Raw genomic sequence first — 26,260 nt, 5'->3', positions numbered from 1 at the left:
GGATAGAGAAGATATGGTACATATATACAATGAAATATTACTCAGCCATCAGAAAGGATGAAATTTTACCATTTATATCAGTGTGGATGGAACTGGAGGGTATTATGCTAAATGAAATAAGGCAATCAGAGAGAGGTAATTATATGGTTTCACTCATATGTGGAACATAAGAAACAGCATAGGGGAAGGAAGGGAAAACTGAATGGGAAGAAATTAGAAAGGGAGAAAAACCATGAGAGACTCTTAACTCTAAGAAACAAACTGAAGGTTGCTGGAGGGGAGGTGAGTAGGGGTTGGGATAATTGGGTCATGGGCATTAAGGAACACATGTAACTTGATGAGCACTGGGTGTTATATACAACTGATGAATTACTGAACTCTACATCTGAAACTAATGATATAGTATGTGTTGGCTAATTGAATTTAAATTAAAAAAAAAAAAAGATTCTGTCTGTCTCTCTGCCTCTCCTCACCTCAGCTTGCATGCTTTCTGTCTCTCAAAAAAAAAAAAAATTGCCAGGAGTACTATGTTCAGTAGTATATAAATATATACTTGAGAAATGTTGGGATTTTGGTTCTCATTTATTCATATCTGTAAATACTAAATAGAATTTCTAAACTTGAGTTGATAATGATAAGGACACATTCTGATAGTTCAGAGACAAATAATATATATCTAACAGATGAGAAAATAGTCCTGGCAAGGTGAAGGTACATTTCAGGATGCTGACACCTTTACTTGTTTCTCTGGAGAGTCCTGGCTCACTAGTCACAAAGGAAGACAGTACTGTACAAAGACCATCTGGTTTTTGAGTGTAGTAAGCAACATTCCTGTCTTATCTTGGGGGTTCTCTAGTCCTCTGAGGTCACCACAGGTCACCCCTAAACACAGGCCTGTATTTTTCTTGTTCCCATCCCCTGACCCCTGCCCCTGAAGACCCTGGCAGATTAAAGAAAAGATTTTGCTGATTACCATGTTCAAGTGCACAGGAGAGTTGACAAAAGCTAATGAATCATGAGGCTGACATTTTATATATGGGAATAGTAGACATTCTAATAACTTTTCTCAGTAATATAATTTTGTCCCATCTTACTTCTGCAAAGATTCAAGCCTCATAAGGAAATGCAATAAACTGAAAATGTGATTATTTAAGTGTTCACTCTAAGAATAGTGTTTAGATTGCATTTATATTTTTGGGCGAAAAGAGTTGTAATGATGTTTGGAGTAGAAGGTTCTATACCTTTTAATAAATTCAGACTTCAAGACAAAACTGAGCATTTTCTTTGCTGAATGAAGCAAACAGACTAACTTGGCCATGACTCTCAGACAGCTCTAGGCGAACAGGAAGAAGAGGAAAGGTGACTCATAAGATCAAATAGACTAATGGAGGGGGATATTCTTTCAGTTTGGTTCTCACAAAGGTATTTTTTTTGTTTTGAAATTGATCTATAATACGAATTTATTACTGATTTGTATGTATTATAAATTTAAAATTTTGATGTCTTTCTGTTGTAAAGAAAAAAACAGTTACGTATGTAGCCCTTTTATTAGCAACCAGCTAGGCAATATTTGCTAATTTGTGAGTCTGAAGATTCAGTTCTGAAGTGTAACCCAGTTGATTTCTGCATGAAAGATCACAAAAGAAGACAGGCTTACAGACCATCTTTTCTCCCTTTCATTTATTACCTGATTCTGAGAAATGGAGACTACTTCAGGGAAACAGTTTTAAAAAGAGTCTTTCTTGGAATAAAGGAGATGACAAGCCAAGTCCTACTGGACGCATGATAAATACTTCTGGAAGGATTTAGCCTAAAAATGTTTACCTAGTTTGTGTATGTCTTTATTATATAATTATATGAATGAGGGGAGAGCAGGAATGCATGTGTATAAATCTGTCTGTTTTGGGTCCGTGCACATTTCTGCAATAACAAAGTTATGATTTCTTTCTTTCTTTCTTTCTTTCTTTTTTTTTTTTTAAGATTTTTGTTTATTTATTTGACAGAGATCACAAGTAGGCAGAGAGGCAGGCAGAGAGTGAGAGGAAGGGAAGCAGGCTCCCTGCTGAGTCAGAGCACCTGACGCAGGCCTCCATCCCGGGACCCTGGGATCGTGACCTGAGCTGAAGGCAGAGACTTTAACCCGCTGAACCACCCAGGTGCCCCAGAATGTTATGATTTCTTATAATGAGTATCTTTCAAGTGTGATTTTTGTGGAAATGACTTTTATGAGAAAATTATCATGAAACTACTTTAAAGTTACAAGACTATACATAGATAATGATACTTGAATCTCCAGCTTGTAACAGTACGGTGAGGTTGACAAGAGTATCTTTTTAGTTTTAGCAGAAACTTCGTAGACCAAAATTAAAGCTTTAACAGGTCCCATAGCCTATAGTTAGTTGTGTGTGTGTGTGTGTGTGTGTGTGTGTTTTAAACAACTCCAAAGACCTTTTCACATCTGACAGCATAGCAACAATCCTATCAGGAAAGAACCAGGTAGACTGGGAAAAAATAAGTGATAGAGGAAGAAAATACAACCATAGCATGCCCTTACCCACGGTCTCGCTGTTCTGCAGGGTCAGTTACCCACAGTGAATCCATTCCAGAAGCAGATGATCCTCTTTCTGACGAATTGTCAGGTCAGTAGTCATGCTTTGTCACAGCCGACGTCATTCCCTCCCTTCATCTCATCATGTAGGCATTTTACTGTCTCATGTCATCACAAGAAGAGGTTGAGTACAGGACAATAAAGTATTTGTTCGTGTGAGAGAGGGACCACGCCCACATAACTTTTATTATAGTACATTGTGATAATTGTTCTATTTGATTGTTAGTTATTGTTGTTAATCTCTTACCATGCCTTATTTATAAATTAAATGTGATTATGTAAGTATGGATAGGAGAAAACATGGTCTATATAGAGTTCAGCAGCACCCACACTTTCAGGCATCCACTGGGGGTCTTGGGGTGCATCCTCTGTGGATGAGAGGGGGACCACTCTACGTGTATCTTACAGCAGCATCTTGAAAACCAAAAGTGGCTATTTCTCTTTGCTCTTTTGGAGCAGTACAGATCCCAGATACTTATTTTAGATATAAGGTTGGTATCAAGCATACAGATTTTATTTTTTATATTTTAAATTTTTTTTCCAAACATATAAATTTTAAATGGAAGGAAAAGAAACACCCATTTCATTTTCCATGTGTTGATGCCTAGTCCTACCCTCAGTAAGGAGAATTGTATTTCTTTCCTAAAAGAAGAGTATGTAGGGAGAGAAGGTAGAGCTTTCATAGCTCTTGCCCTTCAGAAATTTGAAGCTGCCTACTTTGCCATTTTTTAGTGTTCTGTTCATGTTAAGTACACTTTAGATGAATTTGAAGATGCTGAATCATAAATAATGGACACAGTTACAAAGCTGCTGGAAATTTTATAAAATTGTCAGTTTGAGCTTCAGTAAGCCACCAGGTCAGAAGCAGGTTCCCACTGCTCCATTGTCTAAGGCAAACGGTTGTGTACAGCCTTGCATGAACTCCAAAGGGCTGTGTAAAATGTACTTTTTCTTTAGATTCATAACTATGACATCAAGCCCAAGAATTGGGCTAAGTTGTTTTTTTTCTCTGTACTCATAAAGACTAAATGCCATTGGCTTCGTTCCATGTTCAAAAAAATGTATTTGTCTTTTTTTTTTATGATAAAATTAAGATCATGGATATGTAACTTTAAATGAAGGACAAGAATAGTTCTTTTGTTCCTTTACACCAAAATCACTTCAGATACCATTTCCACAAGGGAGTACCTTCTGTAGAGTAGGCAGGTCATTTAGATAATTCCAGGGAAGCCTTTAAAAACTGAACTGCTCTATGGAACATATAGAATGATAGTTAATATAATTACAACAAGATTTCCTACCTGTCTAATGTTTCCAAAGAATGGGGGGATTAGGGACATCTTTTGAATTCCTTCCTTCCTTCCTTCCTTCCAGCTGCTAACTCTGCCTCCTCACTTAATTATGATTAAAGAAAAAAAAGAACAAATGATGTCATCACAAGTATCAGAGAACTTTCCTATAAACAAAACATTTTCTAGTTGCTACTTTGAGTTTTTAATGCAGACTAATATTTAAATTAGGAAAGTAAAGGTAAAGAGCAGGGACATTTATCCATGCTCAGGGACTGAGGAGCGACAAATATTTTAAATATATTTTGATCATATTTATTAAGGATCAGAAAGCTGTCGAGAGCTAGTTTTTAAAAACCTTCTAAGATCTAAAATAACCACCAAAGACCTTTTCATTTTGAAAGAATAAACAGGATTATGAGAATAGGTAACTTTTTCCTTGAGGAGCTATAAATGCAAGTCATTAGTAAAGTTCATTCGCTCCACTGGAATTCATTTCTTATAAGGTCTATTGGATAATTATTCTTTCTAAACACGACAACAAAAACTGAACAGATGTTTAGGTAGATAACAAGTTTGATGGATAAGATATAATGAATCTGTTCTTTTCAGAATCTGTTCTTTTCATTGTTTTTAATAAAAAAAAGAAATATCTGATGGTAAGATTTCTTCAAGGTTCTTAATAGGAATATGTTTCCCAGATTAAAGAAGAAGAAAAAAAGGGGGTATAGAACTTGATGTGATACTAGGATAATGAAAAATGTATCACTTAACAAGGTCTGCATTATTCAGAGTTATGCCCATGCAACTGTGTGCTCTAATCCCTAGCCAATATGTTGCTTGGTAACCAGTTACCTGCACACCTGCTCTGTAACTGTACGAGATAGTGCATGTATGGTTATTGGCGCATTTAGTACTGAAGAAAGAGGTAAAAAATCCAACAAATATTAATGTTTTATACAACAGTATATCTTTTACTTTATTATTGCACTTATTGTATAGCCTAAGATTTTTTTTAATCATAGGTGTTCCTGCTTCTCATCACACTATTACCTCCTGAATAGCATGAGAAAGGACTTAAATTCCTTTCAGAGCATCTATAATCAACTCTGTTTGCAGCAGACAACAGATGCTACCATTAGGAGGGATTTTGCACTTAGGTGAGAAGGAAGGCTGAATGGAGAATTTCAGTTTATAAAAGATTCCAGCCGTGGAGGCAGAATCATTCCAGAATCAGTTTGACCATAAGGGTCTGTCTACATGAAGGCTTGATTAACACGGCCCTAGAAATATCAGTCATTGTGATTAGGCTGTGGTGTAGTTGGATTGTTCTTGATTATTTCCCTCTCAAGTTACAGTTCAGAACAGTGCTACTGTTGATTGTGTGGCAGTGACCCGGTAGGGGAGCCCTAAGAGGCAAGCTTTGGGACCAACACAAGAAGCTCATGTATTTTTTTCCCATTAGAAGGTTGATTGCACACTATGCATTTGAGTCTCAGGGGTACTAGAAAGGATGTCCCAAGGGCCTCAAAGTCATTTCCTCTAACTTCTGGTAAGATCACAGCAATTTATTTTTTTCTTAAGAGTTGGAAGGTACCTTTAGAGATCATTTAGTTCTTTGGTTCTCAGCTCTGCCTACACAGTAGACTCATCTGTAGAGCTTTTAAAACATTTGGTGCCTGGGCCTACCCCCAAGAGATTCTGTTATTAGGTCTAAGGTGGGATTCAAGGCAAAAGGGTGGACCAAGGCCAGGTATGTTATGGTAATTGATGGCTCTTCACTTAAAGGGAAATATTGGGGGTGAAGAAGATGAAGATGTATTCCCTTTTGATTACTTACCATCTTTTTGTCGTTTTCTTAGCCTTACCATTGGTTAGCCAGAGTGAGGCTCTTCTGCTCAGGGGAAGGAGGAGCAGCTTGTTGGATCAACCTGCTCACATTTCTTGAGACCTGTCCTCCCGGGCCAGCCTTGCTCCTGTAGGCATCAACCTGGAGCCCCAAGTGGGCAGTGAAGTTTACTCAAACAAGCCCCTGACATGGATGAGACAAGTCCCCTAACTGAATGATCCTGTCGGCTACTCTGTTCCCAAGGCTGACTATTTCCGCCTTGCTCTGTTTTGTGTCATCCGAATGATGGCGCATTGCTCATGTCCTACTATGAGATTAAATTACAGCATTATGATACTACAAAAATAAAAATAACATCATCAAGATGCCTCTAAAATTAATATCAATCCCCTATAAAATATCTAAGGAAAAATCAAAATCTAAGGACTTGGTAAAACCTAGAGGAATTGAAGTCCAAAATCATATTTTATTGCCACCATGATGTGAAAGTCCATGGAAGTTTAATCCATTCTCCTCAGTGTGCTATTTTGGTCAGTCTTAGGGAGAGGTGTTCTTGACTTAGGAAAGACCTGGGGATTTTCCGGAAGGTGTAGCCTAGGTGGAATATGGTGAGACTAGGCACGTTTCTATGTGCCTTGCAAGTTGGAATTTGGAATTCCAGGTGTCTGTGAACATCAGATGTAAAGAATTTAAAGAGTTAAGAGGATGCCCAATATAACTGGTTAGAAAATAAGCCAACCTCTAGCCCTTAAACCATTATCCCCTATCCTGGGCAAAATTATATTCCCAGAACCTTGTACTTAGAGTTGCCAAAGACTGGAGCAGAAGCACACTAGTCATTGTGTGGAGGACCAGAAGAGAAAGGGTTTGGTTTATCAGGAAGCTGGTGGCTGTTGTCTGCTTTTTGAAACACACAATGTGTGACCTTAAACACAATGGGAGAAATAACAGCAAGCAGTCGGCTAGTTTGGGCACGGGGAATTTAATCAACCTGGGGGAGAACACCACTATGTACGTGGCTCCTGCCTTTACATGCTCTCTGAGGCATTGGGGCCCTCTGACAAAGAATACAAATTTGCAACAAAGACAGTTGTTTGAGTATCGTTTTAGAGCTATTTTTTCCCCTTTCTTATCACATACATTTGAAACTTTTGTATTTTTTTTCCCCTTTTTATACTGCCTACTTACATGGCACTGACCACTGGAAAACAGACCTTAGCAGAGCTCCTCTGTAAGTGGCCAAGCTCAGCTGCTTTGCAGTTTTAAAGGGGTAAATATTTTTCGCATCCCTGCACCTATGTATTCTTCCCTGGCCTGTTGCAGTGCTAAGGCTCTCCTCTTTGGTGGCCTTTGGTAGGGTCCTGTATGTGCCACTCTGCCTCCAGAGAAAGTTACTTGCTTGTAGACAGAGCCACCATAGTGTGCGAAGACTAGCCAGGGGGAGACCATACATGCATGGTCTTTGTCCAGGTGTAACAGTTGAAAGTCAACTGCCTAACTGTCAAAACTAGCTTCAAAGTGATATTGTGTTGGTGTTGAGGTAACTCAGAGTGGTTGGATTTGCATTATCTTTCCATTTGCTGAGAGGTCAAAATGCAAATCTTCCTGAAGACCTTGTCTGGAAAGATCATTACTCTGGAGGCAGGTCCCAGTGACACTACTGAAAATGTGAAAGTTAAGAGCCAGGATAAAGAAATCATCTCCCTGGACCATCAGAGGCTCATCTTTGCAGGCAGGCAGCTGGAAGATAGTCCCAATCTTTCTGACTACAACAATAGAAAGAGTCAATCCTGCACCTGATTCTCCATCTGAAGGTGGCCGTAGTTCTTCTGTCTGGCATTCACAGTGCCCAGTGATGGCATTATTCTGCACTCTAGCCATTTTTGCCAATTTAAGTTTTGAAATTAGTTCCAGTAATAGCTGATTAGCTGGTTTTCTCAGTGGCTGTTCAAAATGTTAATAAAGGTTTTGTCGAAAAACAGCAGCAGCAACAACAACAACATGGACCATTTAAGCTGCTAAATGCCAGCAAACAGCCCTAAATCTCAGACTCTACCAGAGGACCATGACTTAGGTACCTTCGATTGCCACTATTTGTCTTCTTTCTCAGAGTTCCTGGTTCATGCACCAGTGGTTAGGGGTCAAGGTTACATCTACAACTGTGAACCTCCCTGCTTCGTGGAAATGCAGAATAGAACGTGTGATTCGCAAGATCTGTTGCCCTCAAGATAAAGGGAAGAGGAAGGGTATGCTCTGTTTCTCTACCAGATTCCACAGCAGATAAATTTCTGTAGCTCAAGGGGCCAGGGAGTAAAAGGGAAGAGAAAGGCCTATAGTTTTATATTAATTGATGTTCTTTGTTCATGTTTCAAGAAACATCAGGAGTGGGAAAGAGGTATTCCATTCCTAATATGCGTCTGCTTCTGTTTTCTTCTGAGTCCTCTTCAGGGTTTTCCTGTCTTCTTGCTCCACCTCCTGAACATCCTGGGTATTAATCCTTCCTCTCTGCCTCTGCAGCTACTGCCCAGGTCAGGTCTCTGTTTTCTCTTTTCCTAAGAGTTGTCTTTTCTTCATGACTGGGATTCTGGCCTTTGTACTCTGCCCTCTTCCTGCCCCCTTCTCCGCCCCCATTGTACAAAAGAGCAAAACTGCAACAACTGTCTTCTAGAGCACCATTTTATTACACACATCTGTGCTATAACTCCCACACTCATCCATCAGTGGCTTCCCATTGCCTGAAAGATCTGTACTTTCTCACCTCCTACGTCTGGTGTATAGGAGCCTCCTAGTGAAAAGTGGCTAAGCTTGTGGACTCTGGAGAAAGAATGCCTGGTTACCAAGCTACTGACTAGCCGTGAGACCTTGAACAAGAAACCTTTTTGTGCTTTACTTTACTCATCAATGAAATTGGTTTCATAATAGTACTTAACTCAAAGGGAGATTATTTTATAATAATAATATAAATGCTTCATATGAGCACCTGTCACCATGCCTGGCACATACGTAGTGCCTAGAATTAGTCATTATCTTTATTTGCCCTCTGCTTGCTCATCTAGCCACATGTGTCCTACCAATTGCCTCCATATTGTTAAGGTCTGGTCTGAGCTGCTTGCTCTTCTCTGACCCTGCCACACTTTCTCAGGTCTTTTTACTTTTCACCCATGCTATCCTTCTCTTGGAATGCCGTTACCTGTCTTGACTGCCTGGCAGCATCATCTTTATTGTTCAATTCTCAGTTGAGATGCTTAGTCTTCTCTGAACAGACTTAAGTGTTACCTATTCTGGGCTCCCCCTTCCCAGTAAAGAAATATCCCCATTCTCCTAAGACTGTGTACTTTCTGAGGCTGGGGACTAGGTCTTTCTGCCTTTACCTCCTAGTACCTTACATAGTGGGAGGCATATATGGAAACTACTCAGAAGTGTTTATTGAATGAGTGACCATGTGAACAAGAAGGCTCTTTTCTGGGAGAAGCAATTTCAAGTTTTAAAAGCTCTGCGTGGACAGCATTTTATGGAGAACCAGACCTTAGCATATTTTCTGATGCAATTCAGTGGGAGCCTCAAATGAAAAAGAATCTTAGAATATAGATAATTGCTATTTTCACTTGAAACTACTTTTTAAAGTCTAAGTTCAGACTAATAGAGAATTTTTTTTTTTTTTTACCTGTGCTAATATATTGTGGGTGTGAGAGGAAGGGAAGAATATTCACATCTAACCTTTTAGCTACTTTCTTTGTTGAAATAACTTTTCTGAAACTAATGATACAGTTGAAGAAATCGCTTGTAAATGAATTGCAGTGCATTAATATACTGCCCTAAGTAAGTTGGTTAGTCTCAAGGCAAACAGTTCTTGTATGCTGATCATTTAGAGCTATTTTTTAAAAAACTTTTAAAAAGGTCAATTGGTTTATTTTTATGCATTTAGCAACAGTTTACAAAGCAATATTTTAGAGCTGTCATTGTATTAATTTTCGTGGTTTTAGTAATTGTGAATTTTATATTTCCTTGGGAAGCAATTAATACATTTAGGAAACTCTCCTGGGTTTCATAAACACTTCCAATTAAAATGTATTGATTTGGCAGTGGTTTCTTCTTAGTACTTGTTCACAAAGACCAACAAGCAATTCATGCAGCTTTGTCTAACCTGAATGTGAGCAAAAATGAGACAACTGAAGATATTATCTCTTTTTCCCTTAAAAGTTAATTAGTTCTGTAGGTATTATTAGCCTGTAAGCGCCTGGAGGGCAAGGATAATGTCTTATTCATTATTATATCTCACCCAGGGTCTGGCTGAGGCCCTGCACATATTAAGGGCAGCAGGGATTTGCATAAATGACGGAGCTTTGCCACTGGCCAGTGTGGAGAATAGAAGAGAATGAGCAAAGGTTGGGGCAGGAGCTTAGTGAGTGCTGGGTAAATGGGATGGACTGCAACCTCTTGGAGCCCTGTGGGACTGAGTCTAGAAATAGGGGAACAGCAGAGGAGACCTTCCTAGAAAGCTTGGGTAGGGGAAGGGCATCCAATCAAGAGACTTCTGGATGTGCTGCAATTCCTGGAATACATTTCAGGTTGGAATCACCTGGAGGATTTGAGTGAATAGCTGTTTGTGGGAACCTGGGAAAGATCCAAAGCAGGGGGATAGGAATTCTGGTTAGGAGTATTTGTGATGCTTTCTCACTGTAGTGTGTGTATGTGTATATGTGTGGGTTGTGTGTAGTATGTGTGTGGTGTGGAGTGTGTCTGTGTTTGGTATGGTGTGTGGTGTATGATGCGTGTGGGGGTGTGTATGTGGTATGGTGTGTAGTGTGTGATACCTGGGGGGGTGTATGATGGGGTGTGTGTGTATGTGTGTGTTGTGTGTGTGGTATGTGTGAGAGTGTGTATGATGTGTGTAATGCCTCATCAAATATCAGGCCACTCACTGCTGGAGCAAAGGATTGGATTTCTCTCTCAGAGGCTAATTCTTATAGGGATCAATAGATTCTTATTACCATATGCTTAATCCTGGGTTAAGTCATGGGGAATACAAATAAAATATAAAACATGGTATGATCATTAGTAGTTTACAATCTAATTAGATGTGAACATTAGAACAGTATATGTTACATGAGAAAATAGACACGTTGTTCAGTGTATTCAAAAAAGGAGTTGCCCTGGGATGAAGATGGGAGACATGGTCTGAGCCTTGAGGGATGATGAATGAATGTCATTTCTGCAAGTAGAGAATAGATGTCACATACATGATCCTAGGGTGAAAACTCATGGGTTTTGAGTGAGTAAGTGGCTGGTGTAGAAGATTCCTGTTGTGTGGAGAGCTGAGGCAAGGAAAGGTGGAATGTACTTAAGATGCATTACAGCCTGGGCCTGGAATGCCACGTGAAGATTCTTGAGCTTCACCCAATAGGCTGTGAAGAACGGTTCGTGGTATTTTACCAGGGGACTGACATGATCGAAATTATCTTCTAGATTACTTTAGCTAAATTATGCAGACGGGACTGAAGGAAAAGAATCTAAAGTCAGTGAAACCAGTTTGGGATTGTCTGTTTCCTAAAACTCTGGAACTGTGTATCATCTCCATTTATCCAAATATAATTTGGCCACTTAAAGGTCATTCTCAGCCCAGAGACATATGAAAAATAAAAACAACTAAATTTTCTATTTTCTTGCTAATATTGCATGATACAATATAAGACATTTTTTAAAGATTTTATTTATTTATTTGACAGACAGAGATCACAGACAGGCAGAGAAGCAGGCTGAGAGAGAGGAGGAAGCAGGCTCCCCACTGAGCAGAGAGCCGGATGTGGGGCTCGATCCCAGGACCTGAGATCATGACCTGAGCTGAAGGCAGAGGCTTTAACCCACTGAGCCACTCAGGCGCCCCACAATATAAAACATTTTTTAAAATCTCTTCACACATTTAATTGAAGGATATATTCTTCAAAAAGATAAAATTATGCCTCTCATACCAATACACAATGAATATTTGTTAAAGATTTTATTTAACTCATTAATGAGGGAACTTGTAAGATGTCACAACCAGTTCAAAGAAAGAATCCAAGGAACAGATGCGTTTCTAGATCAGGAATAGAAAATGGATGTACAAATGGAGATAAGACTGGACTTTCCCACAGTAGGAAAGGGATGTCCATCCCACTTCTGTCAGAGAGAATTTACATGTCAATCAACAAGCACTGTTTTGAATTGCTATCAGTTATCTACAGTTTACAGAGTTCTGTAATAGCTTACTAGCAATGGAAGGCTAGAATCTGTGCTGTAGACAAGGCAGGGTTCTCCCAGAAGCACAGGCTTTTCTAAATTTCTAAGACTCATGATATCCTTCTTATACCAAACTTTATTTTAAAATGCCCATCCTTACCTCTTCCTACGCTGGGCTACTTTCTGATATCTTTCGATCAGTTCCTTTTTCCAAGAACAGTTCCAAATCCTTCCTTTCTAATGTAAATTAATGAATTCTTTCTTGCTTCTCTCCATTTTTCTTCCTCCACTACTGGATCAACTTACAAAGACTCCATGCTCTCCTTCCCCTTAAAAACGAGGCTGTGAAAACAGGGAGTTCACATTTTCTCCATCACACCCACACATACAAATGTTTACGCAATTGTTTTAGACCAAAAATATTTTGAGATTGTAATCTGGATTGCCAGCTTTATCTTAAAGAGTGCAAAAGACAAAAAGTGGGTGGGAAAAAATCCTAGATTTTCTTTTCTTATTCTACCATAAATCTCCTTCTCAGAGATCTTGCAGTCCCCCCTTATTTCAGAGCTGAAGCAGCTGAGAACAGATGGAATGCTTTCTCCAGTTAGTGGCAGTGAAGAGATTGGATTTGGGCTCCTTCGTCTAAGAGTCAGTCATATAGCACAGATGTATTGAGTGCCTAAAATGTGCCAGGTCTTCATGGAGCTTATATTCGATGTGGAGGAGACAGGTAATAAATAAGATAAATAAGTAAATTATGCAGTGTATTACAGACATGTTATATTATTGTATTATGCAGAATGTGAAAAATTTTATGAAGGAAAATAAAGCAAGGCATTTAGTAGAGAGATCAGGAAAGGCCTCAGTGAGAAGGTGGTATTTGCACAAAGACTTAAAGGAAGTGGCGGCATGAGCTATGAAGATTTTATGGGGAGAACATTCTGGCAGAGGGCATCAGAATTACAAAGGCCCCGAGGTGTGAATATGCCTGATGTGTTTGAGGAACAACAGGAGGTCACCGAGGCTGGAGAGATGAGTAGTATAGTAGGAGAGGAGATCAGGTCGGTAGGGAGAAAGGGTATAGATCATATAGAATCTTGTAGGCCATTATAGGGCTTTCTGATTGTGGTGGGAAACCACTGGAAGGTTTTGAATGGCATTATCTGTTTTTTATTTTGAGAGAATATCCTGGAAGTCACATGGGAGTGCTATGTCTTTGAACTAATCCAGGAGAGGAATGACAGTGGCAGGGAGCCAGGGGGTAGCAGTGAAGGTGGAGAGGTGGTAAAGTAATGATAGGTATAGTGTGGTCCTTGGGTCAATTTATGTAAATTATCAAACAACTTGGGGTGTTTATTAGTGTTCTAGGCATCTTGCTAGGGGCTGGGATAGAGTTGTATAAGCTCTAGCTCTTATCTCTGAGGAGCCCAGTCTTAGAGACTACTATGAACAATACTAAAAACATTCCAATGCATTGTGGCAGGCACAATAGAAAAGAAGTATGTGCAAGGTACAGATGCAGACCCAAATAGAAAAGGAGCTGTATTAAAAAAAAAAAAAAGAGCAAGAGCTTCATAGGGTTCCCTTCCTGGGTGGAGGGAGACACTTTCAGGTAGAGGGAACAGTAAGAATTGTGGGGTAGTGTAGTTATTATGTCGTTAATTCTCTTTTATTCTTGGTAATGCAGTGGATTTGAAGTGTTGAAACAAGACTCCTCAGCCCTTCTGCTATGTGATATGAAGGTAACTGGTGGTGGGAAAGGGGTACACAGATGCTTGTATGGGGCTGGTCAGTGAGTCCTTGGGAGCAATGATGAAGTTTCTCTGTGGCCAGTCCTAGAGGCCTCCGGGAGCTGGGAGAGGTGTGGAGTACAGTAGTTAAGAGCAAGAGTCCCGTCTAATAAGTCAGATCCCAGCCTTACCACTTACCCTGGGCAAATTACTTGACCTTTGGGCCTTGACTTCCTCACCTGCAAAATGGGGCTGGTGCCTACTTTGTAAGGCTGCTATGAGGAATATATAAGTTAGTATATACAAATTGCTTGGAATAGTGGCACAGAGTAAGCATAGATAGAGTAAGTGCTGTCCAAGTAGGTGCCCTTCTTACTACTACCTTCTGGCATGAGCAGTGCTCATGGCCTGCAGATGACCTGGACAGAGGTGGTAAGTTCATTCATAGTAAGGGCAACCTGTGAACCTGGGCCGGGGCATCTTCTTGTGGGAGCCCTGGGATCCTTATGGACTTCACTGGAAGGGGGGGACTGAGGGTCAGGACTTCAGTCCTGGGGATTGGCTTTCTCATCAACACTGGTGAAGAAAGCCTGAGCCAGTTCTAATTTCGTCTAGAAAAATAAAGAAATTTGATGTTTCTCAAGCGTGTCGCGAAGCAAATTCTTAGTGGTTATATGTGCTTAGGGAACTATAAGCAGCTATAAATTGCTGAAAGATAGATTCTGAGGTGGAAAGTCAATGGTGAAAAAATGGGCAGGGATCAGATCAAGATGGACCTCAAAAGTCCTTCAGTGACCTTGGGCTTATTCTGTACATGCTGGGGAGAAAGAGTTTCAAGCAGAGGTGATATAATCCAGTTTAGATCTTTAGTAACTAAGTTGGCAGGAGCATAGATATAAAATTGTTGAGGTGAGAGAGAATAAGTGGTCACTTAAACAATTCTGAGGAGGAAGATGAGGGACTGGGATGAAGATATGGACAGCAGGGATAAGGAAGAGACCGCGGAGCTGAGACATATCTAGATATCTCAGATGTGATATTGCACATCAGGCAAGTCAGGCTTCTGGCTTTGGAGAAAGAACAGATTTGGGGATGACAGTGAGTTGAGCTTGGTTCTGTGAGCTTGAGGTGCCTGTTCTGAGTGGAGGGATAAAAACTGGGCCAAAATTGGGTTTGGGAATCATCAGGATGGACATGGTTAGGGAGGGCATGGAATTGCTTAAGGCAAGGTAATAGAGTCAGAGGAGAACACCAGATAGGCCAGAGGCTTTGGTGAGGATCACTGGAAAGAAATGGTCAGACCAATAGAAAGACAAGAGAGAGGTGATTGCCAGGGAGCTGGGAAAGGAGTTTCCAGAAAGGTTCATGATTAGATTCAGAGAGTTCGGGGATAGGACTTTTGCCAGTGCATGTTGGTAGGCTGGTGGAAAGGGAGTCAGTCTTGTAGTGAGTCAAGGAAGGCACAAGAAGCAGGGATGTGGTGAAGTAAATGTGAACTACACTTTGAAGAAACTTAGGTATGAAGTAAAAATGAGCATGGAAGTCAGAAGGGCAATGCAGGGTCAGTGTTCCCCACCTAGCCCTCCACTTCATAAGATCTGATTAAATAGGCCAGGGAGAAGTTCTCAGCAGAGAGAACATTTGAGGATTCATAAACATACAGACACACACATTGTAAGGTCATTGTAAAGACTGACTTTGACTCTGAATGAAGAGTAAGGGAGTCCCGAGATTGTTGTAGCAATTCAAGAGAGCAGTGAAGACACACACACACTTAGAAGTTAGGGAGAGACATACATAATGCTTTTAGGACTCTTCCTCTAAAGCAAGCCTTAACAAATTGCCAATTCAACTATCTGAAAAATTCATATGAGTTGGGATGGTAAGTGGAGAACCCCTATATTTAAATGACATTTTCATCAAAGTTCGAGTTCTATTTTCTGAAATGTGTTTTATTCCACATAAGCTAAGTGGCCTTACAGCAGCTTCATCTCATTGCATGCTTGTGTATACTTTTTCCCATAAACTCCTTTTGAAATGGTCTTTTAAATTCCATATGAAAGGGGGCTCCTGGGATCGAGCCCCGAATCCAGGCTCTCTGCTCAGCAGGGAGCCTGCTTCCTCCTCTCTCTGCCTGCCTCTCTGCCTACTTGTGATCTCTCTCTGTCAAATAAATAAATAAAAATCTTTAAAAAAATTTGTTATGAAAGTACACAGTTTATTCTATCGCACAAGTCAGAAACTTAAAACCATTAGTCAGGGCCCGAACAGTGACAAAATCCATTCTTATGATTCAGAAGGACACATGCTTCACGGGAGAAAGGAAGGGAAATTTTATTTTGGAGAAATGGTAGAAACACTGTGGGAGGTATATTTGGGATAATTATAAATATAGTTTTTCCTTGCACGAATGAATCTTAGATTGTTACTTAGGAATATTTTGAAACAGTACAGTTGTCAGTGAGAAAACCCTTGAATGCCTCATTGCATTCAGTGACTTCTTTTATTAATGGTAACACCTGCCGTTTCACAGCCTGTGCTTTCATCTCCAGATACAAAGGGAAGGGGGTCCCACAACAAATACTGGGCTAATTTAAGCCTCCAAATAAAAAAACAAACAATCAAACTGTGTACTGAGTCTTAGTAATTTGGATATGTCAGGTAAAAATGGTATTCTTTTTATCAAAATGAAGTCTATTTGATCTGAACTGTTGACATAACAAATACTGATGAAATGGTCTTTATGTGCCAGGCACCGTGCTAGGTTCTGGCGTTGTGGTGGTGACTCAGATGGACAAGTTCCCTGACCCAGTGTCATTAATGGCTTCATGTATCAAGACCGTGTTGAAAAAATGATTACATAGGTAAAAGATGAAAGGGAAAGCACAGCAGAGCATAGTGGCATTCAGGAGGCAGGAATGCGGACCTACACAAATCAATTCTGTTTATCCCTTTACTCTTCTGGTGTAGGTAAAAACACTAACTCACCTTCCTGAAGTTTCCTCCATGTGGAGGAACACTCATTAGACATCCTGCCTAGCCCTGATGCTTTCTCACTCTCCTCTGCTCACGGAAGGAGAAGAGGCTCACCTCATGGTGAGTTCAGGAGAGGACCTAGGCACACCTGACTTGCCATCTTCCCCTTCCTGATGGAAAATCTGCCCCGTTTCTTGGCCAGATATTTTGGGGCAATTTCAAATTGCTGGAAGATGGCTGAGTTCCCTGTGCCCTTCTGAGCACTGGCTCAGTGCCAGGTGGCAGAGATGAATGGCCCCAAATTAAGGCCTTCTAATGCTGATCTTCAGGCCAAGAAGGGAGCTAACCTCTTAGATTTTATTTTCTCGGCCCTGGACTCTTTAGGATCATGACCACCATATGGTCTCACATTGGCTCTGGATTGTTAACTATATAAGCTATGGGCATGGGTTTGGTCTTCCAGAGCTCCAATGGTGGCTTCACTCATGTGAAGGTCCAAGGTTAGTACCCCTAGATTTTATTTAAAAAGGAAGAAGGAGGGATGGCAGGCAGAAAAGAGAAAAGGGACCCTTAGCATAAAGAGCATATGCCAATTCTTGGACTGCAGTGGAGAAAGAATTCCATAAAACTTTGTAGATTGAAAGTATAGAAAGCAATTCAGAAGGCCTGAATCTGGGATGCTTTATCTTTGGGAATCAGGTTTGCCTAGAAAGTCAGCTGGAGTGGTCTGGCAAACATGCTTCAGTCTTGCCGGCAGAATAGGAGTAGTGGAGGAAAGAGAAGCAAGAAAGACAGATTGATTACCTGAATAAATGAGAAACTTCTTATATTATAAAATGAGATATTCTTGGGCAAACCAAGCAGACATACATGAGAATAATAACAAAGCTAAGGATGGACAGATACAAAAAGTTAAACAAGGTTCTTTCAGATTTACTTTTTCCTAAAGAAAGTACTAGAAAACAGAAGCATTCATTCACTAATCACTCATCACATGTGTTTCAAGTTCTTTCTATGTGTCGGGCATTGATTTTGGGTTTTAGAAATATATTACTGAACAGAAAAAATTAAAAAAAATTCTATCTGTAGAGTTTATATTTTAGTAGGAAACCAGATAATAAACATAATAAATAAATTATATATTATATTAGAAAATGATGTTATAGAAAAGAAAATATATCACAGTAAGGAGGAGTAGGAGTCCATAGGAGGGAAGGCATGGTAGTGTCAAAGTGGGTATTATTGAGAAGGTGGTATTAGAATAAAGATTTAAGGAGGTGAGTAAGCCATATAGTATCAAGGAGAAGAACAATACAAGTAGAGGGGATATCCAGTGCAAACATCCTATGGCAAGAGGGTGTCTGGTATGTTTGATGAGGAGCAAGGAGGCCACAGAAATATGAGCAGTGTAAGCAAGGGGGAGAAAGTAGGAGCTGACATTAGAGAGGTAACAAAGGGCCATATTGGATAGACCCTTTAAGGTCATTGTAAAGACTGACTTTGACTCTGAATGAAGAGTAAGGGAGTCCTGAGATTGTTGTAGCAATTCAAGAGAGCAGTGAAGGTAGCTTGGGGTAGATGGTGACAGTGGAGATCGCTCAGCTTGTGGGTGGTGTGCAGTTGACCCTTGAACAATCTGGGAGTTGGGGGCACTGATTTTATAGTCGAAAATCCTCATATAACTTTTGAATCTCTCAAAACTTAACTACTGGTACCCTACTGTTGACTAGATGTCCTACTGATGACATACGCAGTCAATTAAGACATTTTCTATGTGTTTTCTGTATTATATATTGTATTCTTACAATAAGCCAGGGAAAAGAAAATGTTATTAAGAAAATCATGAGGAAGAGAAAATACATTTGTAGTAGTATATTGTATTTATTTATTAAAAAAATCTGTCTGGAAGTATACTCATGCAATTCAAACCCATGTTGTTCAAGGGTCAACTGTATTTGTATAATCCCACTATGTGGGATACCTTACAGCAGTGACGAATGAAAGAATGATAGCTACATGTCTTAACATGGGTGAATATGCAAAACATGAATGTAAAAGGTGAGACAAAAGAATTATTACAATATGATGACACTTTTTAAAGTCAAAAACCAAGCAAAACCAAATAATAGAAAGTTTAGTTATTCAGCTATTTGTGGTAAATCTCTATGTCAATATAAAAGAAGGATAACGAACCAAAGCTCAGGATTATAGTTGCAGCCATAGAGGGGTAGGAACACCAGAATGGCTTTGGGGTGGAGCACACAGAAGCTTCCTGTGGCAATATTCTGTTCTTAAGTTAGGTGGAAGTTAGTTTTGGGGGAATGTGTTTTATTGTGCTTCATTCATAACTTACATACACATTGCATATATTCATTAGCTATACAAATACTCTGTTAAAAAGAAAAAAAAGAGAACAGATGGTAGTTGATCAAAGGGATGAGGATAACTAACAGAAGGGACCATGTCTCGGGAATTAAAGGTATGGGCTTTGTTTATTTCTGATTTAGCAGAAGCTTCAGCTGTGGGAGGCCACAGGAAGCCCCTGGAGTTGTCACTGAGGTGGCTTTCCTTAAGAAGACGAATGTAGACAGGCCCCTTAGACTACCTGAAGGGTATCCATGAGGCGAGGGACCAGCTCCAACTTCTGGGAGAGTGAACAGCCTGGAAGACTGTGAAGGCGAGGGGACCTCAGTCCGGTGCTGGTGAGGAGCTGACCATGGACTTGTGCACATCCCAGTACACTCAGTGGTTGTAGGTGGACACCTGGAGAGGGGCTATACACATAGCCTGGGATTTTGTTTTGGATTCTAGTTGACCTGCCTTCTCTTGTACTGTGTGAACTTGGTAGATGCTAGGTCTCTGAGCTCTGACCTCCTCATCAGTATAATTAAGGGAAGAGACAAGAACAATTGTCTTGACACTGTACTGTGTCTGTGTCACCTTCAGAAATCCCTGGTGGTACTGTTGGGTCACTTAGAGAAGGAGTGTGTACAGTTGAAAAGGAGCTGTGCCACCCTTGCTTCAATAGGGGAGCCACTCTGATAGATGTTGTATGTTTCATTTGTGTGTGTGACTTCATATCAGAGGAGGGTTCTGTTGAGAGAACAAAAAGCAGTGAAAACCCAGACAAGTAACAATTTGGAAGTCACTGGTATAATTAGTATCCCACAGACCTGTCTATGTATCAAATTTTTCTGATGAATTAAAAAGTATGCAGACCCTTCCCCCTAGATCTTACCCTTGATTTATTGCATCAGTATTTCCAGGAGGAGGGTCTCCAAGGGCTTGTGAAACCAGCCCTCCAGATGCATCTCAGGGTGGCAGCTCATCTCTGGCTATAGGCTGGGTTTTGGAAACCCCCTATTGTATTGGAACTTTGGAGTTCTCCTCTAAGCACTAACATACCGTGAGCCTGTGTTTATATTCCTCCTGTGTATAACACCTTCTGTTCCATTTGTTTATTTTTTCCCCATTTCTACAAAAACAACAGCTTCTGAGAACCAAAATATCAAAATGAAGCTGTCATCCAATTTTTATTTTTTCCCCATGTGCAAAATTTAGGGTTGTTTTTCTGTTTTTTTGTGTTTCCTCCCCCTCTTGGAACATTGTGTATAAAAATAGGCCCTTTGTTTTTCTACAGTGCCTACCGCTGTAGCTCCCACATGCTTTAGAAATCATGCCATTCAAGTTTGAATAGATACTAAAGGAGCCCAGGGAGTAGTTTTCCCTTGCATCATTTGGGCGACAAAATATTTCCAAACTGTGCTCTGACATTGACTTTGAAATATTTTTCCCTTCCAGTTTGCTCCCACCCTCCTGAAAACATATAAGCATGCTTGATTGAATAGCCCACTGGAGAGAGTTAAAGATAAGGCTGGAAACACCTGCTCTTGAAATAGTGTCCAAGGCCAGTACCCCTTAACAAAGAAATACGATTCTTAGAAGGGCCAGTAAAGGGCAGATGAAAGAATTAAGGGAATATGTGGGCTGAAACATGAGGTCAAACTAAGAAGATTAAGACTTTCAGCTCACAGAGATGAAGGGTGTATGGGGAGATGATCAAAGTCGATGAAGCCACAAAGGGCATCAGTATGTTTGTGTTCACCAAATTCCAAAGCACAAGGATGGGCAGGAAGACTCTTTGAAGCCTGAAAGAGGAGAAATTTAGAACAAATAGAAGAAAACATTACTTTACATGGTGAGTCATAAACTTTTGAAACAAGTCACTCCCAAGATACGGTCTGGGTTAAAAATAATAAAGGTTCACAGAAGGTGTAATGTATTTATGAGTCGTAGAGACAGTGCTTTTTCAAGAGTGAATTATACGGTCCTGTGGTACCTCTTTGACATTTTATATTTGAGTTGGTGCCATGTTTGTGACAGAGTGCTAAGCTATGTTTACTCTGCAGGTGATCTAATAGGACAAAATTTATGTCCTTCAGGGGGAAACACTATTCAGTCAGTTGCCTCAAAAATTTTAAATAATAAAAATAATTTTCTTACTATGTAGAATGTCTTGCTCTAAGAAAACTCTTTATCCATATTGAAGCTTCATGGCTTATCAGTTGATGGGGCCTATTTTCACTAACCGTGAAGCTGGGATGGGAATGAAACAACTATAATGTTGAACACATTTTGTATTTCTTTTTTCATTTTGCATGTTTAACCCCCAAAACAGATTGGCAGGGCCAGAGAGGGAAAAGACAGTGAGGGGCCTCCACTGAAGCCACTGATGCCCCACGAGGCCCATACCACTGAGAAAGCCATGTGAATAAGCCTCAGCACATGGGAATTCCTTTCTGAGGCAAAAATGACCTTTCTGTCTTTTCAGTCATGCAAAAGGCTGACTGTTGAAGCTGACAACGAAACATTATATCCTGGGGCATGAAGTCAGCCATAGAAAAGAGAGAGATAAGAAGAGATAGTAAAGTAGGAGTTTTAGCCTTCTTTAAACTTTCTCAGAGTCTAATAACTAGCAATATACACCAAACAGCAGGACCAAGAGTTGATTTCTTCTTGCCCTATCAAAATTACACTGTATTTTTTTTTTTTAAGATTTTATTTCTTTGTTTGACAGAGAGAGAGACTTCACAAGTAGGCAGAGAGGAAGGTAGAGAGAGAGGGGGAAGCAGGCTCCCCGCTGACCAGAGAACCCAATGTGGGGCTCGATCCCAGGACCCTGAGATCGTGACCTGAGCCGAAGGCAGAGGCTTAACCCACTGAGCCACCCAGGCGCCCCCAAATTACACTGTATTAATGGCTGCGTTGTGTAAGGAAATAGCTGAGTAACAGACTTTCCCCACACTTAGTGGCTTAAGCAGCAACCATTGAATTATGCTCATGGATTCTGTGAATTAGTAATTTAGGTGGCTAATCTCTCTCCACAGTGAATGAGATCTCCAAATGGCTGAGGGCAAAATGATCTTGAGGCTTCTTCACTCACATGTTTGACACCTCGGTTGAGATGACTTAAAGGTTGGGCTCCATTGAAAATGTCAACCAGAGCATCTGTATATGGCCTCTCCATGTGACTCAGAGTTCTCACAGCATGGCAGCTGGGTTCCAAATGGGAGAATCTGGAGATTAAGCAGATGGAAGATACATGGCCTTTTCTGACACAGTCTAGTTTCAGAAATCATGAAGTAGTTACTTCTGTTCCATTTGTTGACAGAAATGAATCACTAAGGTCAGTCCATATTCAAGGGAGGAGTATTAGACTCCTCCTCTTTTTTTTTTTTTTTTTAGACTCCTCCTCTTGATGGGGGTGGTGGAGGTAAGGTTACATTGCAGAAGAGTGTGTTGGAGGGTAGATGTTTTCATGATAATCTTGAAAAATGAAATATAGTCTACATATTAGTTTACAATATAGATGTGTATGTGTGTGTATAAATGATCACCTTTTTTCCCATGTTGAGATCTGAGAGGAGAATTCTGTTAGCATACACGTGACAGGAAATGCAGGAAGTATTTATTCGGGGTGGGAAGAGTTCACAGGATTAAGAGCGATATTTGCAATTTATCCTTCAGAAGAAAGAAGCCAGATAAAACTTTCTTCAGTAAAGGATGAGCAAACAGACAAACAAACAAAACCAGCATGGGGTCTTTAGAAAGTTTCTGTAACTTGAGAAAAAAGGACCATTGCCCTGAAAATATAGATGGAAAGTATACTTTGAAAAATGATTAAAGGAAACAGAAGAACATTTTGAAATGTTTTTCAGAAAGAAGAAAGAACATAACTGAGAGTGCAAAAAAAATGGCATTAGAGAGGAGAAGGGAATTTGGGTAAATTGGAAGGGGAGATGAACCATGAGAGACTATGGACTCTGAGAAACAATCTGAGGGGTTTGAAGTGGCAGGGGGTGGGAGGTTGGGGTACCAGGTGGTGGGTATTATAGAGGGCACGGCTTCCATGGAGCACTGGGTGTGGTGAAAAAATAATGAATACTGTTTTTCTGAAAATAAATAAATTGAAAAAAAAATGGCATCTGTTACTATGAAAAGAGAGTTGAACATCACCTTTAGAATACAGAGGAAATCACCCAAGAGATGAACATACACTGATAGCAAAGTCGATCAGTATGGAAGACCAAGAATAGATAATGAAACCATGAGTATCTAGAGTATCAGTGGTATCCAAGTATTAATAATAGATATAAAGAAGGAAACTTTCCCAAGTGGAAGAAGGATTGAGTCAGCATTTGGTAGCCCTCAGTAATTCCCAGAGAGAATAAGTAGAGTAAGACTTGCTTTCCAACATGTCCTTACAGAAATGTTTGAACTTCATAGACAAAACATTGATGCAAAACCCTGAATTCCTGGAAGTTCTCATACAGAGGATCAAAAATCAAGCTGAATTCAGATTTCACCTCTATTATACTAAACCTCTATAATATAGTAACCTCTATAATATGAAGCGCTACATAGTAATAGAACTATGAGGAAAAAAAAAAGTTTGGCCAAAGTATGCATCCAAGTTTTTATCAATGTGTGAAAGCTGCAGAAAACCATTTTCAAATATACAAAGATTCAGAAAGTAATCACACATGTTACAATTGTTAAAGGTATGTTTGTTAATGGCTAGAATGAGAAAATACACATACAAGACAATAATTATGTGGATTTCAAATTTCAGATCTCATCTTGCATTAGCAAAGACTGACAAGTAGTCAGGAAAGACACAATACTGATGTTCCTAACTTACAAGGGAAGAAATAACAAAGATACTGATTCTACTGCTCCAAAACAAATTAAGGATTGGTTGAGCAGAGCAGAGCAAATGTCAGCCATAATATCTGCAGAAGAGGTTGCAGCCCAGAAAGGAGCTGGCCTGCCTAAAATGTTCCAGAAAAGATCTAGATTGCAAGTTCAGAGATAGCAGGTACAGAGAGTGGGAGTGAAGGTACAGAAAGCAGAGAATTGAAGGTTTATCTTTAAAGGCCTGTTTAAATAAGGACACATAGTCTCCTTTTTTTCTTCAGAAGGTTTAGCAACTAAACATTTTTCTCTAGGCAAAAACAGTAACAGCAATACACTAAAAACCCAGGGTATTCTTTTCTAAAGAAATTGAACCAGTATTTTGAGAGAACTTGAGCTGTTACGGTGGGTGTTATCATTCTGGAGGAGAGCCCTTCACATCATGTCAATTTGATGGCCCATAAATATATCTGGTTCTCTTCTCTTCACCCCAAGGGGAAGCCTGTGAATTGGCAAATTCTGCTCCTGGTCAGCTTTATATTTGAGGAGGTTCACAAACATGGAAAAGAAAAGAGTGAAAGATAATCATAGAAAACTGACCCCTGAAGAAAAAGAGAATCCCGGGAACTAAAAAGAATTTAAAAACAACAGTGAGAGGATCCTGTGTCTGGGCGGTTTGTATCTGTTTGGGGTGGCCTTGTTGCTGTCTGTTGGAGGAGTGGGAATTGGTGGCCGCGGCCTTGGGGCTGGGATGAACCGCACTCTCAGTGGAGGCCAGGGAGCCAAGCCAGAGCCATGGCAAGTACAGTGGTAGCAGTTGGACTGACCATTGCTGCTGCAGGATTTGCAGGCCGTTATGTTTTGCAAGCCATGAAACATATGGAGCCTCAAGTAAAACAAGTTTTTCAGAGTCTACCAAAATCTGCCTTCAGTGGTGGCTATTATAGAGGTGGGTTTGAACCCAAAATGACAAAACGAGAAGCAGCATTAATACTAGGCATAAGTCCTACTGCCAATAAAGGAAAAATAAGAGATGCTCATCGACGAATTATGCTTTTAAATCACCCAGACAAGGGAGGATCTCCTTATATAGCAGCCAAAATCAATGAAGCTAAAGACTTACTAGAAGGTCAAGCTAAAAAATGAAGTAAATCTGTGATGAATTTTAAGTTCTTGTTAGTTTATGTATATGAGTGTTAGCTTTTTATAATAAAATGCCTCAAAGCTACAAATTTTAAAAATGATTTACTACAAACTAAACCAAAGGATTGGTAGAAGTTTTTTCTTTCTTTCTTTTTTTTTTTTTTAAAGATTTTATTTATTTATTTGACAGAGAGAAATTACAAGTAGACGGAGAGGCAGGCAGAGAGAGAGAGAGAGGGAAGCAGGCTCCCTGCTGAGCAGAGAGCCCGATGCGGGACTCGATCCCAGGACCCTGAGATCATGACCTGAGCCGAAGGCAGCGGCTTAACCCACTGAGCCACCCAGGCGCCCAGAAGTTTTTTCTTTGAATGCGAGAATTTTAAATCACATATAGAATATTTGGACTTAACATTCAGTTATTATAGATACCATTTGAATAGAAATAGACCTTCTCTGGCTTTGAAGGAGCCCCCAATCTAATGATACACTGAAAAATTGGTAATTAAAATACAGTGATCCTATGAAGGAATGTACAGAGGTTGTTATAGGAGGGATTCATCTTATTGGGAGAAACGGCTGCTCAAAGTTCAGAAAATCAACCCCACTGCTTTGGAACCTTAATTTAAGAGTGAGTTTAGCCACAGCTTTGACGTTAAGAAATATAACTATATCCCTAATGTAATTGACAGAACTTAGATTTAATACATTAAAAACTGTTAACAGTGTAAGATTAGACAGCAGAGGCGTTTCTAATCAAGTATTTACGTTGAACTAGCCACTTAAACTGAAAGTTTATAAATTATTGAGGGTTTTTTAATGTAAGTTGTTGCATTTGTTATCAAGCTTAAACATAATTAGCAAAACTAAAAAACAAAAAAAAACAACAGTGAGAACTGTTGTCCTTAGATTTAAGGAAACTATTCCCTTCATAAAAGGAGAACAAGATGCCATGAAAATGAAAAATCCAGAGACAAAGAGGAACACTTGGAAATTAGAGATGATTGCTCAAATAAAACGTTCACCAAAATAATTGGGAGAAAAAGTTGAGGAAATTTCTAAAAAGTAGTGCAACAAGAGAGGATAGAAGGAGAGAAAAGGTAAAGGTTAATTAAGGTAAAGACTTGAAAAGTGTCCAGTGGACAGATTTAGCAAGAAGGAGGCCATTGGTGATCTTGCAGACATCGTTTCAGGGAAGCAATAAAGTGAATGCAACACCATTGTCCAAATGATGTGATTCTGTTTGTCTGGCTTA

The 26,260-nt window shown here is 39.9% G+C and overlaps 1 protein-coding gene across 1 annotated transcript; it reads left to right on the top strand.

The window, feature by feature from the left end:
- Positions 1–24,570: 24,570 nt before the first annotated feature.
- Positions 24,571–25,097, top strand: LOC122891442 (mitochondrial import inner membrane translocase subunit TIM14). The gene has a single exon (XM_044227086.1). It carries the CDS (start codon positions 24,661–24,663, stop codon positions 25,009–25,011), a length of 351 nt encoding a protein of 116 aa, XP_044083021.1. The 5' UTR covers positions 24,571–24,660; the 3' UTR covers positions 25,012–25,097.
- The last annotated feature ends 1,163 nt before the right edge of the window (positions 25,098–26,260 follow it).

This window comes from Neovison vison, chromosome 12 (assembly GCF_020171115.1).
Source record: "Neovison vison isolate M4711 chromosome 12, ASM_NN_V1, whole genome shotgun sequence".
In the NCBI taxonomy this organism is placed as follows: domain Eukaryota; kingdom Metazoa; phylum Chordata; class Mammalia; order Carnivora; family Mustelidae; genus Neogale; species Neogale vison.
This window is presented reverse-complemented; position numbering and strand designations above follow the sequence as displayed.

Excerpts from the sequence above, each read along its gene's own strand:
- LOC122891442 (XM_044227086.1), top strand. The coding sequence starts at position 24,661 with ATGGCAAGTACAGTGGTAGCAGTTGGACTGACCATTGCTGCTGCAGGA.